Here is a 17,061-nt window from a genome sequence, read left to right on the forward strand (position 1 = left end):
CTCCAGAATTGATGCAAGGTATATTTTTTGTCCTTATGGTGGCTGAGAAATAGTTTAAATAACAGCTCACCACATACTATGACTTTAAAACGTGTACACCTTTTTCTGTTTTCTGTTTTTGAACTTGGCCTTCAATATGGTGAGTGCACACTGTCTACGTGATAAGAAAATTACTCATTTTACATGGTCTTAGACTTAGACCTATTGGTGCAACCCATGATATAACCAAAATGTTCATGTTGTTTTTTGTATGGTCAATCTTTGACCATACCACCTGAGTGCCACAGCTGAAATCTAAGCTCATTAGACTAGGCATTAATTTCTTCCTATTGTTTACTGTTCAACTTTGGTGAGCCTTTGCAAATTATAGCTTCACTGACCTGTTCTTAGGTGGTACGAGTGAAATTTAGTCTTCAACTACTGCAGACCATCTTCTTCAAAATCTGAAAGGTTGCTGTTTTTCTATCATCTCAAACCAATCTGTCCATTCTCCCTTGACATTCTTCACACAGTTGCAACTCACTGGGTATTTGATCAATTTTAAACAATTCTCAATAAATCACAGGAATGTTTGTGTGTAATAACTAAAAAGCAGTCAGCAGTCTCTAAAATAATCAAACCAACATAAAAGGGACTATGTTCGAAGTCTTACCTCTATCCGTGTTCAGCTTTAACTACAGCAAGTTGTGTTTGCTGTGTCTTGATGCATAAATGCATTAAATTTCTGCTAATACAACTGCTAACAAACATTTCTGGGCAATTAATCTAACTTCAACTACACCAGACATAATATTGATCTATTGTGAAATTGTACACTGTCAATGTCTGCAAAGTGTTGTGGCCAATGCATATGACCATTATTGTTGGTTTTAATAGTTTAATCTGCTGAAGCCAGCTAAAACAGACAGTGTGTCTAACTATCCCACTTCCATTATCCCACAATTTTATTTTATTTTTTATTTATATTTATTTATCACAGATAGTAACTTCGCAGTAGCTCACTTCAGTTTGAACTAACTCTTCAAACACCAAATAAAATTTTGTACTTTTGTAAAAGAGGCTAACATAACCAAGACTCATTAACTGCCTGGGTACACTCTAAATCTATGTTCTCTACAAGACATTACAGAAATGTTATTTTAAATTGTTTTATTCAAAATTGGTATATATTTACAAACATTTTCCAGCATTTATTATTCATAATATTCCTCCTTCAAGTTTTACAAATCTGTATGTATTTTTGGCTCACACTTAAGGGAGGGACTGTTTTGAACTATAACATGTTATATACATACAAATACTAAACAAAACAAATGCTATCAAAATGCTGGAATATACAGCAAAGGCGAAAATAAGCAGATCTTGTGTTAATGACGATGATGCTACCATTGTTCTACATATTGAGTTAAGAGCTTGCAAACATTTCTCTGCAGCACATGTATATAGTCTAAATGACAAAAATAAAGGAAAAGTTTGAAATAGGTGTAACACACATTTGGCCCACTATTTATCACAGAAAAAAACAGGAAAAACATTTCAAAGTGCTTCATACTTTGGCATACAATAAAGATTTAGCAGATGTTTAAAGCTAATTTTTTTTTCAAATGCTGTAATTAATATCCCTTTTTAACACAAAGACAGGTCAAAGCAAGAATGCCTGACTTAAAGCCAAACTTAGACTGATTTCAACAATTTGTTACTGAGGATACGCTCAAAAGCAAAAAGAGATAAGTAAAGATTAGGAAAGTACTATGTTTTTGTTTTTTACTTATTTACAATATAACAAATGCAGTTATAAAGTATTTTTGATCAATGGAAAGAGACCATATAATACTATGTACATGTACAAAAAGGGAAAAAAAAACTGAAAGTACAAGCTGCTACCATGGGATCAGCAATACTCTTTCACTTCTTTAGCTTTTCTGAGCATGTGCAACTGCATATGTGTTTGCATGTCTGCCTTTGCCTTAAGGTTTGAGCTGGTTGGAAATAGGCAGGATCAGGTCAGATGTCACAGGTAAATCCTAACATAAGCCACCAGTTGATCAGGAGACGTTGGTTTCACAGCGCTAACACGTTGTAGGCCGGTTTACCTGTTTTGATGCTGTTAGGTGGCTTCAAGCCATAGCATGTCGCATCTGACATCGAACCATCTCACTATTACGCAACAACTCTTCGACAGCGGTCAATTGAAAAGCATTTTCAGTTCTGTGTTGACAACATGCATAATTTGGTACAGCACATAACCCATCCATTTAATTCTTTTTAATTGTATTTATTTTCAAAAAGCCTGCATTATTTTCAATATGAAATACTAATATAATGTATACAAGTTAACATTATCGAGTAATGCTATAAAAATGCCAGGTTTGACCTGTAAAAGAAACATATCCTGTGACAACATCAATCCTGCTGAGGAGCTGATGAGGCATTTTTCCTGTCCCTTTTACTCTCTTTTTCACCCTTTTTTTAATGTTTGTGATGATTGCAGCAAGCTCGTCAATAGCATCCAGCAACTTCTGTCGCTGTTCCGCTGAAAGGAAATCCAATTATGTGTGTTGAATCCATCAGAGCAGCCGCAGTCGTGACCATACAGGCAGTAAATCCAAAGCGCTGCGCTCTTGGGAGCTTTCAAAGCAGTCCTGCTGAGAACATGGAAGTGAGCGCGTAGGTGGAGAAGGCAGAAAGATTATATTTCTCCACTCCCCATCCATTTTTGACACATGCATTTAATCATATAATCCTACTGCTTTGCCTGTGAGAATTCAATGTTTCTCTTTAGTGACAAGGCTCAAAAGGAAGCTCAGTCAGCCCTCCATGAAGTTCCACTTGCTCTTCAGACCACGACATGACGTCACCAACGAGGTGGCCTCCACATGTTGCTTGGGTGTGAATCTCATTGGCTGTCAAGACTCTGGACCAGAACTGGAGATCTGACAACTCTCCCAAGAAAGACTGAGTGATGTCAAAGCGACCTCCCATTGTGTCCTGTGGTGTAGAGGAGAATGCACATAAATAAATAAAACTCCAAAGAGGAGGTACTGACTAACAGTTCTATAATACTTAAAACAAACGGCTCACCTGTTCCTGACCCAACATAAATATCCCTCCTGGTTTTATGGGACTCCAGGCTGACAGGTTCTGTCCAGAACCTTTCTTCACTCCATCCTGGTAAGCCTCCCAAACACCGTCACGTGTTGACCATGTCACGCACACATGATGCCACTTTCCATCTGTCAAAGTTATTGGTACTGTCACCGCCTATAAACCAGAAAAGAAGGAAGGGGTAAAAAAAATACACAAAAAAACTGTTATTTAACTAAAACTGAAGACTTTGTCTCATGTTACTTAAACTGCTGTCTTCACAAATGCCTGCTACGTCCTGTCAATAACTCTGATCCAAACAGTTTACCAGTTTCATTCATGCTTACTAGTGTGGTGGACATCTTGAAATGCAACATGATAAAATAAATGAATAAAATAGGTCAATTTGTGGACACTATGACACCATGCGCAACAGCAATACAGCTGGTGGGCATGGTGAACTGTTTTTGAGAAATTATTTTATTATGTTGATTTTCCAGTAGGCACCAGCAAGTTATGCCACATTTTTAAAGTTGTAGTTTCAAAGCAGATTAACATTTTCAGCCAATTCCTGTGATTTAAAGCCATTTTAATGAAAGGGCAGAGGGAGTATCGGACTGACTAGAGTTTTCTCCAGCTGTATGTAGCAGCAAGCCATGCCCCTGAACCCCCACACCTTCAACTACCCAAATGAAGCTTGTTCACTTATTTTCCCTAGCCAATAAAAAACATAAATTTGGTTATTTGGATTTTCTTTTTCTCTTAAGAAAACCATGGATCACCAGAGTGCCACCTATTTCTTTTAGCAGCAATAGGGGAAAAATAACTTTTCTGTGTAGAACTAGAAATAGGTTAATGTTTACAATAGTGTTTTAAATTTCTGCATAAATACCATAATATGAAGATGAAACAGATCAGCAAGCGATGGACCTCAACATGTGTTGCTGTGCACTGAAGATAAACTAAATGAAAAAGGGTATCACACACACAGCATGTGTATAAAAAAAAGTTTTCAAGTGTTTGAAAATATATATCTGATCTGAAAATAAAATTGTCAAAATTAAAGGTGCACTGCTCATTAGACTTTTTATTTTAATTTTGTTTTATTACTCCCTTTAGAAGGCTATGAGCAGCATTTGTAATGAAGCCAAGAACAGACTGAGTATTTAAACAGATACCCTGGTTAATTAACCTGTCAATGTCAGCTTACTGTACTCTCAGCAATATCCTATAAAGAGCAGACTGGGAAAAAGGGTTAATATTCTGGACAATAAGCTTTTCATGTGAACACTGAAAAAGATCACCTCAACTTGAGAAATTATTTTAAACCTTGCTAACTGAATTCATGGACTTAAGTGGGTCATTAATTGTTTTGGTCATGACTGTGTATGTGACTCATAGACAACAAACATGATAGTTTTATCTTCCTGGTCTCTCCTACAGACAATTAGGTCAGTCAGTACAAGACTATAACAGGATTAATTGCTTTGCTTATTTGTTTGTTGTGATCACCCAGTACTGGGGCAAGGAAAGGACATAGTCAACCAATACTTTCCATTCAAAAGGAAAAAAAAACGTAAAGGCTTTTCAGAGAAAAAAGATTAGGGGATTAGTAGTATAATGAAATCTTAGTAGGTCATTCATTTGTATGGGGGTTAGTGTCAGGCAAACCTAGACATCCACAACCAATTTCCTGGAGAAACAAAATAGATTTACAAACCTCTCTTCCTAGGTAAATCCAAAAGAGCCTATGCATTTTTTAAAATACAGCATAAAGAATACCTGAAGTAAATAAGTTGATGTTATTGTTTAGATCAATATTGAAGAATTCTATGAGGAATGGGAAACATTTCGGTAAATCAATTAAACATGTTTGACTGTCGGGAAAAGTAGTACAGGAATGTTTCTTTGAGAAGTTGACCTTGTTGTCCACTTTCTTCAACTGGCAATTTATTTTATAATAAGATATATTGTAAAAATATATATTTTTGTACATTTACTATAATTTTTTAAAATTATGCATGGACACGTCTATAAGAAAGCATGACTTCATATAAGCTTTCAGTTAAATGCTTATGTGTGCTTAAACCACATTCAGTTTTTGCCATATCTGATGGTAGATGTTTTTGTACATGTGACTATGTTACAACACCTTGTCATTAATGAGCAGCTCCATTGGGTTGCTGCCCCATTCCATTAGCACCAGCTCATTGGCTTGCCCAGGCACGGCGTAGGAAATGGGTGTTCCGAGGCCAGAACCTTCCCCTGGCTTCAGCCACAGACAGATGGTCAGGGCAAAGATCTCATTGACCACTGATCGCTTCATCCTGGCATACATGTAATTGGTCCTCATGGGAAACTCAAGCAGGAAAGCACTTGGACTCTTAAGCTTCTTTTGGTTTCCTGGTAAGATTGGGAGAAAAGACTGGATTAATTCCAATAAAACTAAAGATCAAACATAGCTCTGATCTTTTCTCACATAAAAAAAACCCTTTGGCCATTAGCAGGCTAGAGATTTGTAGTGGAACTCTTTTTCAAGCCAACACTTTTAACTTAGTTCTCACTGTTGTTGTTTTTTGTTAACTACAAAAGTTGAATACTTGTTTTAGTAAACTGTACACTAAACATGAACTGAGACAACTTAGGAGGCACATTAAACATAGTCATAAGTAGAAATAGATTATGTCTATCTCTTCTTGTGTATAATTTAATCCAAGTCATGACTGGTGACAATTTATAAAATGTAAACAAATAAAATTAGGAATAAAACATCCATATAAAACGACAAAAGTAGCTGGAGCTAATTGACAAAAGCAGGGCTATTAGCTTAAAGTGTAAGGTTTAAGAAGTAAACCAGAATTTAAGGTGTTATACCAGTGTTTCTCAACTCTGGTCCTTAAGGCACTTTGTTAGCATGTTTTACATGTTTCCCTTAAAACACACAATTCAGATGATTGCAGTTCACAAAACCTGTTAATCAGCCATCAATTAAAATCAGGTTTCATGAAGCAGCAAAACATCTAAAACATGTACGGCAGTGTGTGCTGTGGGGACGAGGGTTAGGATACCTGTCAACACTGACTAATAGTACCCAGTGCTTACTTGTGTAACTCCCACATGCTAATATAATTTGCTGACAACTCCACAAGGGACTGAGGAAACATAGGAATAAATATACAGGTATTGGTGAATGCCAATCCCTGTAAGAGGGCAGTTTAGGATGGGAGGCATGTCAGAAGTTGGAGATGAAGGCAGTCATTTCAACTGTTTCATACTTTTTCACTACTTCAAAGACTTCACTGAATAATACCTATTACCACAAGGTCTCGTAAAGTTATTTCGTTTTATTGGGAGTTCTAATCTGCCACATTTCAACACAAATGAGTGGCTCAAACGGAAACCAGAACAGTAACAAATGGAAACATTATGTATTATACAATTTTTGTTAAATATAGAGTTAAAGGTAACCTGCATGATATTTGAGTATTTATGTGAAGATGTAATGTTGATGAATAATCTAAAATACCTAAATACCAATAGAAACTGATGCATATAAATGTTTAGTTCAGAACTGTGCTTACCATGGTCATTGTGATGTAGTTGGCTGAGAACTGTTTCCAGCTTGCTGTGTCCAGAGCCCCGCAGACTTGTTTCCTTGCTAGTGTAAGGAAGGCGCCTGGGTGGGTGCTCCCCTTCATGATTGTGCTCATGGTCCTCAGTGCCATGGTGGTCATCATGGTGGTCATCATGGTGGTCATCATGATGTCCAGGTCCATGGAGAGAATCATGGTGGCCATGATGGCTATGATGGTCATTGTGGTGGCTGCTGTGATGGTCTTCATGGTGACCATAGTGATGACCATGATGCCAGCCATAGTGGGGGTCATGATGGCGACTATGATGGTGGCTGTGATGATTGTATCTATGGCTACCATGGGGGCTGCTGTGATGGTCTTCATGGTGACCACTGCTATGGTGGCTATCATGGTGGCTATCATGGTGGCTATCGTCAGGATGGCCACCATGGTGAGTAGAATGGTGGTCATCATGGTGGCTGCCGCTGTGGTTATCATTATGTGAGTCATCATGGTGATCAGCATTGTGGTCATTATGGTGATCTCTGTAGTAACTGTGTAGCTGTTCTTCTAGAGCATTGATCTTTCGCTGGAGGAGTTCTCTCAGGGAGCTTGAGTAGGAACTGGAGGAGTTTCTTGCCTGGAGATAAAAATATAAATAGTATCATAAACTGCTCTAGCAGTTTAAATATCATCTAATACCTCAGTATTAATAATCTTAATCTAAACAATAAAATCAAGTTTTAAATAGCATTTTTATTTCTATTGCAATAATATCTTAATGGAGTAGTATTAAAAATAAGGTTTAGGAAGATATTTTTTATATTTCAAAGCACTTTCAACCCATGCCTTTATTAGCTTTCATTCCCTCTTCCCCTTGCTTGTTCTCATCTTCCTCACCGGCAAATCCGGCTTTGTTTCCTGCCAACACACGCCACAGTTTAGTAGCCTTATCAAGAGGGATGAAGGTAATTGAAGGTGAGGCAGGCTAGCGCCCTTCAGTGCATGACCAGGGGCCAGTGGTGTAGACATCTTGTTAGAGGAGGGAGTGACACAGGATAAATCCTGGCAGTGATTATGTTTTGACTAGCACCTATAAGGGAGATTGAATGAGATTTCTCTAAGCATAGTCTGGGACCAACTGCCCACTAAATGATGCTTTTCACATACATGAAAACAGGCACAATTATGTGGATGAGTTGTGTGAATGACCAAGATGAAGTTAAAGGTAAAACGTTCCCCATATCATCATGCTCTACTTTCATAAGCCGTCCTGCCCAACAACGCCAGTAGATCGGAGCAACTGGGACCTATTTCTGTGTCAGGTGACAGGTCTCTAAAAGACAGATTTGCTTTGACTAGGAGCAAATATGTCTTTGTGCCTATTTTCTGAATTGGGAAGATAACATTTACTCACATTTTGATTGTTTTCTAAAGAAAAAAGATATTATATATTCTATTAAATTACCTTTATAACTCATTCACTTGAAGTATGCTTAAAATAAAAATGTTACCAAATAAACTGAGGAGAGACTGGTTAACACTTAAAGATCTACTTTAAAAAACTGCAATAATTGTAAAACTGCTTTTAAAATCTGTGCAGTTGTATATTGTTTCATCTGCACAATTGTTGTTCCTAATTTATGTTCTGATTCATCATTACCTGTAGGCTATCCCAACTTTCACAAAATCACGAGACACCCCAGAAAGGCTCCCAGTCCATCACAGGTTGTTGACATTTTAAATGTATTTTTCCTTTACTCTGGTTGGAATGCAGGTAGCAAGAAATGCCCCATTGACACTTCTGATGTTGTTATACCTTAAGTGTTTGGTCCATTTAAAATGGTGGTGTCCAATGTTTGTCCTCAAGAGTGAGTATGCTGCATGTTTTAGTTCTTTTGTTTGATTCAACACACGTGAATCAAATAATGGTTCATTAGCAGGCCTCTGCACAACTTTGGACCATGCTCAGGTACAACTGATCCATTCTCATCAGTTGTGTTGGAATAGAGACATCTAAAAATGGGAGGCCACAAGTGCTTGAGGACTGGAGTTGGTGCCTCATTAAAACAAACTTTGGTTCATTCCCCCCTTTGGTTTTGTTTGTTTACTTGGATATGAACACAGCAATTGCACCAGGGTGTGTAATGTATCACGACTGTTGGGAAGGTATAGTCTCAGTACGATTACAAATGAAATCCAGAGAGATTTGTTTACAGTGTCCTATCCAACCTCAATGCAACTCAGGTACCAGAGGCATGTTACAAACTCGATTCAAATGCCTTCCTGTATCCAGGTATGCATTGCATTGTTGGATGTGGGAGGGTAAACAAACAAAGGCCGCAAGTCTTTTCTGCTAATACCAAATCCCTTTGCAACTTTCAAGATTTCAAGAAATCAAACCACAAGAAAAAGGCGAAAATTAAAATAAATTGATTTGGACCAATGTAAACAAAACACAGGTGTCAAAACGCCCCCACAGAACTCCAAGATGAGAAACAATGTGCATGTTTGTTGATACTACACAGTTGGAAAGATTAGTAGCATTGTTGGATTCCCACAAGAAGGCCTCTGGTTTGACTCCCAGTGAGGTTCTTTTCTGTAAACAATTTATGTTTACAGTATCCTTGTGCATGCATGATAAACTTAAGCACTTTGCATAGCTACGCCAACATAAATATCCCAAAAAAAACAAACAAAAGTTTCAGTTTCTAACACTTCAAAACCATGACATGGCAACCTATTAGCAACATTTTGGTAACAATTTAGAATTAAGGTCAATGTGAACATTGAAAATGTCTGAAATTCATTTTGCTTCACTCACCTGCAAGTTCTCCAGCCTCTCTTTTAATGTCTGTAGCGTCTTTCCAGTCTGTTCTGGCGAAAAAGAGCTGTGTATGCTATATGACGAGCCCTTTTGGTGGTGGAGGTCTGACCTGTGGCTGCCATGGGAGGAGTGATGATCACTGCCATGATGTGCTGAGGGCCCATGGTGCAGTGATGATGGCCCATGATGGCTGCCATGATGTCCTTGGTGCTCACCATGGTGGCTGTTATGATTGTCCTGATGGCTGCTATGGTGAGTGTCATGATGATTGTCATTGTAACCATGGTGGCTTTCGTGATGACCAATACTGTGATGACCGCCAAACCCTTCACACAATGTGAGTTTGGCAGTCAGTTCTCTGATGGTCTCCCTCTGGTCCAGGATCGTTTCCTTCTGCCTTACAAGGCTCTCACGAAGGTGCAAAATGGTAGCTTTTGCCTCATCTGACATTATTCCCCGATGATTGCCAGTGCTGTGGTCATTCCCATGACTGCTACTACTTGGTCCATGGGGCACAGAAGGTGGTGAATAACAGCTGGGATCTGCTTCTGGGGGAACGGGAGTACAGACAAATTTGGGACTAATTCCATAGTCATATTCTATGGTGCCCACAGCAGCAGCACATGACAAAAAGTAAAAAAAAATCAGAGAATGTAGGGGAGAAAGAGGCAGGATTAAACCCAGGGGTGGTCCACACCTTTGCCCATACCTCACAGGTGAAGGCATGAGGCTCAGAAGGCTGTTGTCTCTGGCCATGGTTTGTTGGAATGAATGTAGTCCCTTGATAAATGACCGTTTCCCCAAGAATTAGCTTTACTTTGAAGAACACCATGAATGAATGTCATTTGTGTTGAATGTAAGTGTTTTGTAGCATATCATTTCAACAAATTTACTTGAGACATAATTTCCTCTTGGATGACAAAAAAAAGATAAGTAACACAAATGCCAAGAGAGCAAGGAAGTAATCCAGAAATGAACAAAGGTCGCTGCCAAACTGTTTATCTTTTCGCCCTTAAGCTAACCTGTTCAAATCAGACAAAGTTTCTTGGCTTCATGGCAAACAACAGGCTGTGAGAACTTGGCTGATGTATCGTGAAAGGTTCGTCCTCCCACTCGAGGACGTGGTGTTGGGCCAGTGCCAGGGAAGTGATCAGTCTTGGCTCCTATGACTTCCTGTGCTTGGCAGCTCAGTGTAATCCATTTAACTTCAGCTTCTAAACATCCATCAGATCCTGGAGTAACATTTCCTGTTGCACAGACAGAGAACGCAGTAAGAAAAAAAAACACTCTGGGCAAATGGAAGCATATTGAAACAAAATCATTAATTGATGCAAACTGCTAAACTTTGTTAGATCCTTTGTTGAAATATGTTCTTCATTTCATAAATGATGACTTTACCTTATTACCAACAGAGATCCCACTAAACAATCATAACATCTGTCGAGTCTTAAAGAAACAGTATAAACCAAATTTATATGCACTGAGAATCTACAATCACAATTCCTTTTATTGTCTCTTCTAAATGTCATGTACAAATTTACAACCATTATAGTGCTGTATTCAATTTCTGTTGAAATTTGTGTTAACATCTAGTTTGAGCTCCATAGAAATATAAGTTTTTGACTAATAGATTTCTTCTAAACCTTGAGACTTACCTATTTTCCACAAATAGTGTTTTTGAAATATATATTTTGCTTAACTTAGAGGGGAAAGAAAACTTGAAGTGACAAACACCAAAAGTAAAATATTTCAATTTCTTAAACAGTTTTGCAAATGGGACTGTTTTATGCCTAATTTAAGAAGAAAATAACTTTAAGGTATTAAAAGCACAATTTGAATGAGTTCTACTAAATTCATAGAAGTGGAACAAAAGTGAATGTTTTCATTTCTAAAACAACTTAAGGATGTTTGTGAGGCTTGCCAAAGACTGTGATGCAAAGCCAAGAAAAAAGGTTTCAGAACACATAAGCTGTTGTTCCTTTTAAGCTCCTTATCCTTATAGCCAATCATCAGTTTAAACACCCACTGAGACCATGGACATTTGAGTCTCCTGTAGTGCCCTTTCTGTGACTTTGAAAAAAAAGGCTTTGAAATATAAACAGACTAATTCCAGTTATTTTGCTACGCTACTGTGTTAATTTACGTTTGAACAGATGTTAGCTTAAAGTTTTGGTAGTAGTATATGAGCAGTAAAAAAGTATTTTTTCTGTGACATCAAATAGTCATCAAATTACTTAAAAATAAATGAATAAACTTTCAATAACAGAACACTCAAGAAAAGCCGGGGCCACTATTGCTTCAGCTAAAGCTTAAATGTTGAACAAAGCTGTTAGTCATACAGTGCTTAGAACTGACCTGCATAGAAATATTACAACATGGCTTTTTATTGATCATCCTTTGGATAACAGGGTAGATAATTTGTCTCTGCAAGTATACATGTGTCATGTTCATATACATCCCTAAGTAAGAGATTGCTGCATCTTCCTTTTCGACTGGCTCCATAGCAAAATCTGAAATTATGTTGCAGTGGAACTAGCAGCCAACATCCTTTCATAGAGGCAACAAAATGGTAGACCTGGTGCCTGGGCTGTCTGTCCTGAATTTGAGGTACAACTCTGAGCCAAAATCTGAGATGGCAATAGCATCACCAGACAATATTGCAATAGGTTACCATGGATACGCACGCTGGTGAGGGAAATTGCAGTCCAAAGAGTCACATGGATTTCTTATTGAACTCCTGCTGCTTTTATGTACTTTGCTGCATATGAAATCACAATAAGCAACTTCTAGTTTGACCCAGAAAGATATGACATCTTTTTTTTCTCTTCAGACAGTAGATTGGCTACCTTTGAGTGGGTGATAAAAAGATTTAGCAACAACATGAGGAACTTAACCTGACAACAAGCCATACTTAAAGACAACATTAGAGGAGCTTTAAAGACATGATACTTCTCAATGACACGTGGCAGCACATGGATGCCCTACAAGCAAAGATCTGTTTCTTTTTCTTCCCAAAAATACAATAAAACACAATGCTACTGCAAAAAAAAAAAAAAAAAAATTACAAAAAACAAACTCATCAAATTTCAAAACAAATACCCCTTCAGTGTCAAAGAGGTAAAATTATCAATAATAGTATGACAAGCTAGAACAGTGTTTGGTTTAAGTGCAGAAAACAAAGTATATTTGTCACAAAACACTAGAAATATTTCTTTCAGAAAACATTCCATGACTTTCATAAAAGTCATGTTTTAAATATCTGGTGATTTGAATGCAACCCACATTTCCCTCAACAACAGCTGGAGGAAAACAATAGATTGCCTCCCAGGCCCAACTGTCATTTTTTTGTGATAATATCCAAAAAAGACACATAAAAAACAAACAGACTAGTGTTCTGTCTTGTGAACACTAGGTATATCTTTTCTGCATGTCTCTTCATAAGTGATCACAAAGCTCCTAACATATTTCTTTTGAGATTTTCAAATGATGGTCAACTTTGAAAGTGTTATTTCATTATCACACTTGTATGTATGAAACATGTTTAGAACTTATGATTAACCAGACTCAGGAATAGATTGAAATATGCATTTTATTGTAAAGTTAAAGAAAGTTCTTTACACAGCTTTAGGAAAGATTTCTTAGAAGTTGTTGACATACTGTGTCATTCTGTGTGCCAGTTTAGCTTTTCAAGACATCTCTAGACTACCCAGTTGCTTTATAAATGTACATGTACACAGGGTTCTGACCTGTCTGAGGCTTAAAGACGCTTTGCCTCTTCTGGTCAGGCTTTGACCTCGTGCTTTGCACGATTCAACCCGCCCCATTACGTTCCCTGGCTGCATGGTTAATTTTAACAGGAACATAAGTTACACCTCATCTTGATAGGCAACAGCAAATATAACCACTACTGGTGGTGCTCAAAACTTTTTTGTTCTTTCAACTTCATTTGTAAATTTCTTTTTTCTGAAATTAGCTATTTCAGTTTAAACATTTTTCTAGTTTTTTACCTAAATAAAAATAACTATTGACATTTTTTGCCATTACGTTTGTAAAAGATTTTCTTCTAATTTAGAGTAACTTGAAAGCTAATTCATACGGTAATGAATTGTTGTCATATATAATATTGTACCAATGCAAATGTTTTCTCTTTATATCTAAAAAGAAAACAGATGGTTTGGTATGTGAAAATATACCTGCTCTTAAAGTTGGAATCTAGTAAAAAAAGTTGAAATTATCCGTTTAAAATAAAACTCTACTTTATTTTTCTGAGCAACATATGACGACTCTTCAGAGGCTGATACCTCAATAACCCTCACTTTAAAAATAAGAAAGAATTTTATAACATCCAAATTTTTGAAGCCTCAACAACATAGAATGGTAATCCTTTCACAATGTGTGTTTTCATTTGCCCAAACAGAACCATGATCCATATATTTGCATATGTTCAATAAATTGTTAGGTTTGTAACTTGTGTCCTAACTGCATGATCAGCATTTTTGAGTCGTTTTTCTGCGACTATTTGCCCCGTAAAGTTATCAAAGTAGAACCGGGCATTTAGGTAAGCCTTCACAAAGGCTGAAAGTTTTATTTATAGTCAACACAATCTTTGTACCATACTGAAGGAATCAGAGGTTATGAAATTAATAGAGTTGACATTTAGGCAGTGTTGACCTTCAAAAATTAGGTCTTACTTGGTGGAAAAATTAAAAACTGGTAAAAGCACCACTTTTTTGAGTAATCTTTAAGTGGATTGAAATACTTTGTGACAAATGTAGCACATCACCAAAACAGTGGACACACACTATTCATAGGCGTGTGAATTGCTAAAATCCTCAAATACTAGAAACTCCTTCTAAAATGCTTACTTACTTCTGTGGTTGGGGGTACCACCAATCAGCGACAAGGGAACTGTATTGGATGTGTCACAAAAATGTCAGCCAATTGTGTGTCAAGTAGGATTGTGTCTAAGTATTTTAGTTTCCCACGCTTCCATTTGTTTTGAGAATTTTCAATGTGCCCCATGAAATAATCCACAAATCTTCAAATACTAAACCGTGAAAGGGCTTGGGCCCACTCAATAGAAAATGGTATGCAAGGTTTCTAGCAACAGAGTACAAATATTTCTCTTTCAGGCTTTTTTCAGAAGTCTAAAAAAGAATCTAAATAGCCATTAATAATTAAGTTTGTAATAAAGATATTTGTTGTTTCAACATCAGTTCCAACAAATCAGAAATTTCCATTTGTTGCAAAACTATATTTATATATTAATAGTTGTCACATTTGACATCACTGTGAACTGTGCTTTGATTTTTGATCTTGTTAGTTTGTGAACAATCTTGGATTTAAGGCAAATGACATGAAAAATGGTTAACAGTGATTAAGTGTTGAGGAGAAATGACTCAATTCAATTGATGATGTTTTCTCTGTTATTTGCCTATTTGATTTTACGAGAGCTGGCTTCTCACGCGAGTCAGCAGGTGCACTTCACACCTGAAAAGGGACTGGATCATCCTTACAATTTGCTTGGCTTTTTTAATCTGTCTCCACCCCGTGAAGAAGAGTCAAGTTAAAGTCCCAGTGCTGCACGTGGCTTCAACCTCATCAGCGATGCACTGACCCAAGAACTCAAGGGCTCTAATTAGATCAAACTTAAAAAATTAAATACATAATGTCTCGTTGGCTCTGCTTTATGTATTGATATTTAAAATAAATACATGGTAAAAATTTAATTAATTTGATGTCTTTTTACTGTAATTTTACACCAAGTGTCCTTTTTGGCATTGTGCTTCCCTTGCAAGAATTGTGAATTATGTTTTAAGCATATCTTGTTATTGTTTATTTAAAACTAGCAAAAACATCACTTTTCTTGAGTAACCCAAAACATCAAACACTCAAGTTTAACATCACAAATCAAATATGTCAATTAAAATCACAGTCATATTCTCAAAGAATAACAAATACATTAAAATCTTGATTATCTCAACTTTTCTGTGCATCATTTTTTATTTTTAACATAAGCAAATCAATTTTACATAAGAAAAAATAAGCCAGCAAACGAGTGATTGCAGGTACTGCATTATTTTGTGTGAAAAAAAATCCAGTACCAATAAAATTTACAATTGTCAATTTATTAACTGTATATTGGGAGATTTAAGGCCGTAAACAAAAAAATCACAAGTTTATATAATTCTATATTTATCCAGTTATTTGAGGTCATGAGCAATTTGCAGCACATGACCTCAAACTAATCAAACTATTACAAAACGAAGGATAGAGGTATTCTTTCAAGAAAATCATAGAATTTAATAACGTACCAAAATGTTGTTTATTATCAATTTCCTATAATTTATTAGCATATCAGCAGATGTTGGTCAAAAAAATTTGTAAGAAATAATTTTAAAAAATTCGGAATGACCAAATTACTAAATATTGTTGCAATTAAAAGGAATACTGATATGAATTAATCCAACACATTGGTGAGACATTCAGCAATGCTTTTTTTTTTTTAGCTCAACTCTTTTCACCATAGTGAAAAGAGTTACTTTTACTAATCATCACTGTATATATACACATTTATAGCTTAGATATCCTAGCTTGTTAACATGCTTGAAAGAATACATATTGTGTTTGGATTGCAAGACTAACAGAAAAAAATATGCCATTTGTTCCTCCAAACTGGCTGGATTCCCTTTCCTTCAAAAAACTAGGATTGACAGTCCTACAGAGTTCAATACATGAAAACTATGAACTTGATTATCAAGTCTAGTTATTCTGACCTAGGATTCTTTGTAAACCATTAAATCACAAGAAAACTATTGGATAACTACTATATGCTTTTCCTTTAAACTTCAGATAATCTAAACAAATGGAAATGATCTCAGAGTGTGGCAGCATTATCTCCAGATTTTTTCTTTGGGATGACAACCTTTCGCTGTGGGTAATATTTTGATTCAATCAAGTATTTTTTTTGTACATAAAACAGCAACTAAGTTCTTCAAGAAAGAAACAAAGTTTTCTTACCTGCCTGTAATTTTGAAGTCCCTGAGCTTGTTAGTCCATTCAGCTCAGTGATCAGCTTGAGGAGGATTGGCTTTAGGTGGATAATTTTAACTCGCTTTCCCTCTCTCTCTTTCTCTCTCTCTCTCCTTGATTGATGCAGGGTAACCTGAGGATATGGCTCTCAGTTATGAGAAGGGCAGTCATAGTGTTCAATGGAAGATCTCTGGATGCACCATATCTCTTTTCCTTTCTGAAATAGCACAATCTGTGTGTCAGTGCATTTTATTTATTTATTTTGGATTACCATGTTGTTAATATAACAGGATAGAAAACAATAGAATAAGACTATATAAATTCGGTAAAGATGCATCAAAGCACACTTGGATTTATTTGCAGGTCACTTATGCCATTGTTTCACTTAGTTTTGGACAACTGTAATGTGTTTGATTTCTGTTTTATTTTGTCTGCTCATTTTCATCGCCTTCTTTGCTGTCAGTTTGTGTCGCTTCACTTTATGCAAATTATGTTTGATATGATAGGAGTCATATCAAACAAACAATCTGTCTTGAAAACCTT

At 36.5% G+C, this 17,061-nt stretch overlaps 1 protein-coding gene across 1 annotated transcript; it reads right to left on the minus strand.

The window, feature by feature from the left end:
* Positions 1-1,179: 1,179 nt before the first annotated feature.
* On the minus strand, positions 1,180-16,548 carry LOC102227180 (neuronal pentraxin-1-like). Its single transcript, XM_023344548.1, has 6 exons — positions 16,507-16,548; positions 9,484-10,733; positions 6,666-7,299; positions 5,237-5,487; positions 3,082-3,261; positions 1,180-2,988 (listed from the first exon to the last, which is right to left on the minus strand). Exons 2-6 carry the CDS (start codon positions 10,240-10,242, stop codon positions 2,779-2,781), a joined length of 2,034 nt encoding a protein of 677 aa, XP_023200316.1. The 5' UTR covers positions 10,243-10,733; positions 16,507-16,548; the 3' UTR covers positions 1,180-2,778.
* Between the last annotated feature and the right edge of the window lie 513 nt (positions 16,549-17,061).

The sequence above is a fragment of the Xiphophorus maculatus genome, chromosome 13, assembly GCF_002775205.1.
Source record: "Xiphophorus maculatus strain JP 163 A chromosome 13, X_maculatus-5.0-male, whole genome shotgun sequence".
NCBI lineage: Eukaryota > Metazoa > Chordata > Actinopteri > Cyprinodontiformes > Poeciliidae > Xiphophorus > Xiphophorus maculatus.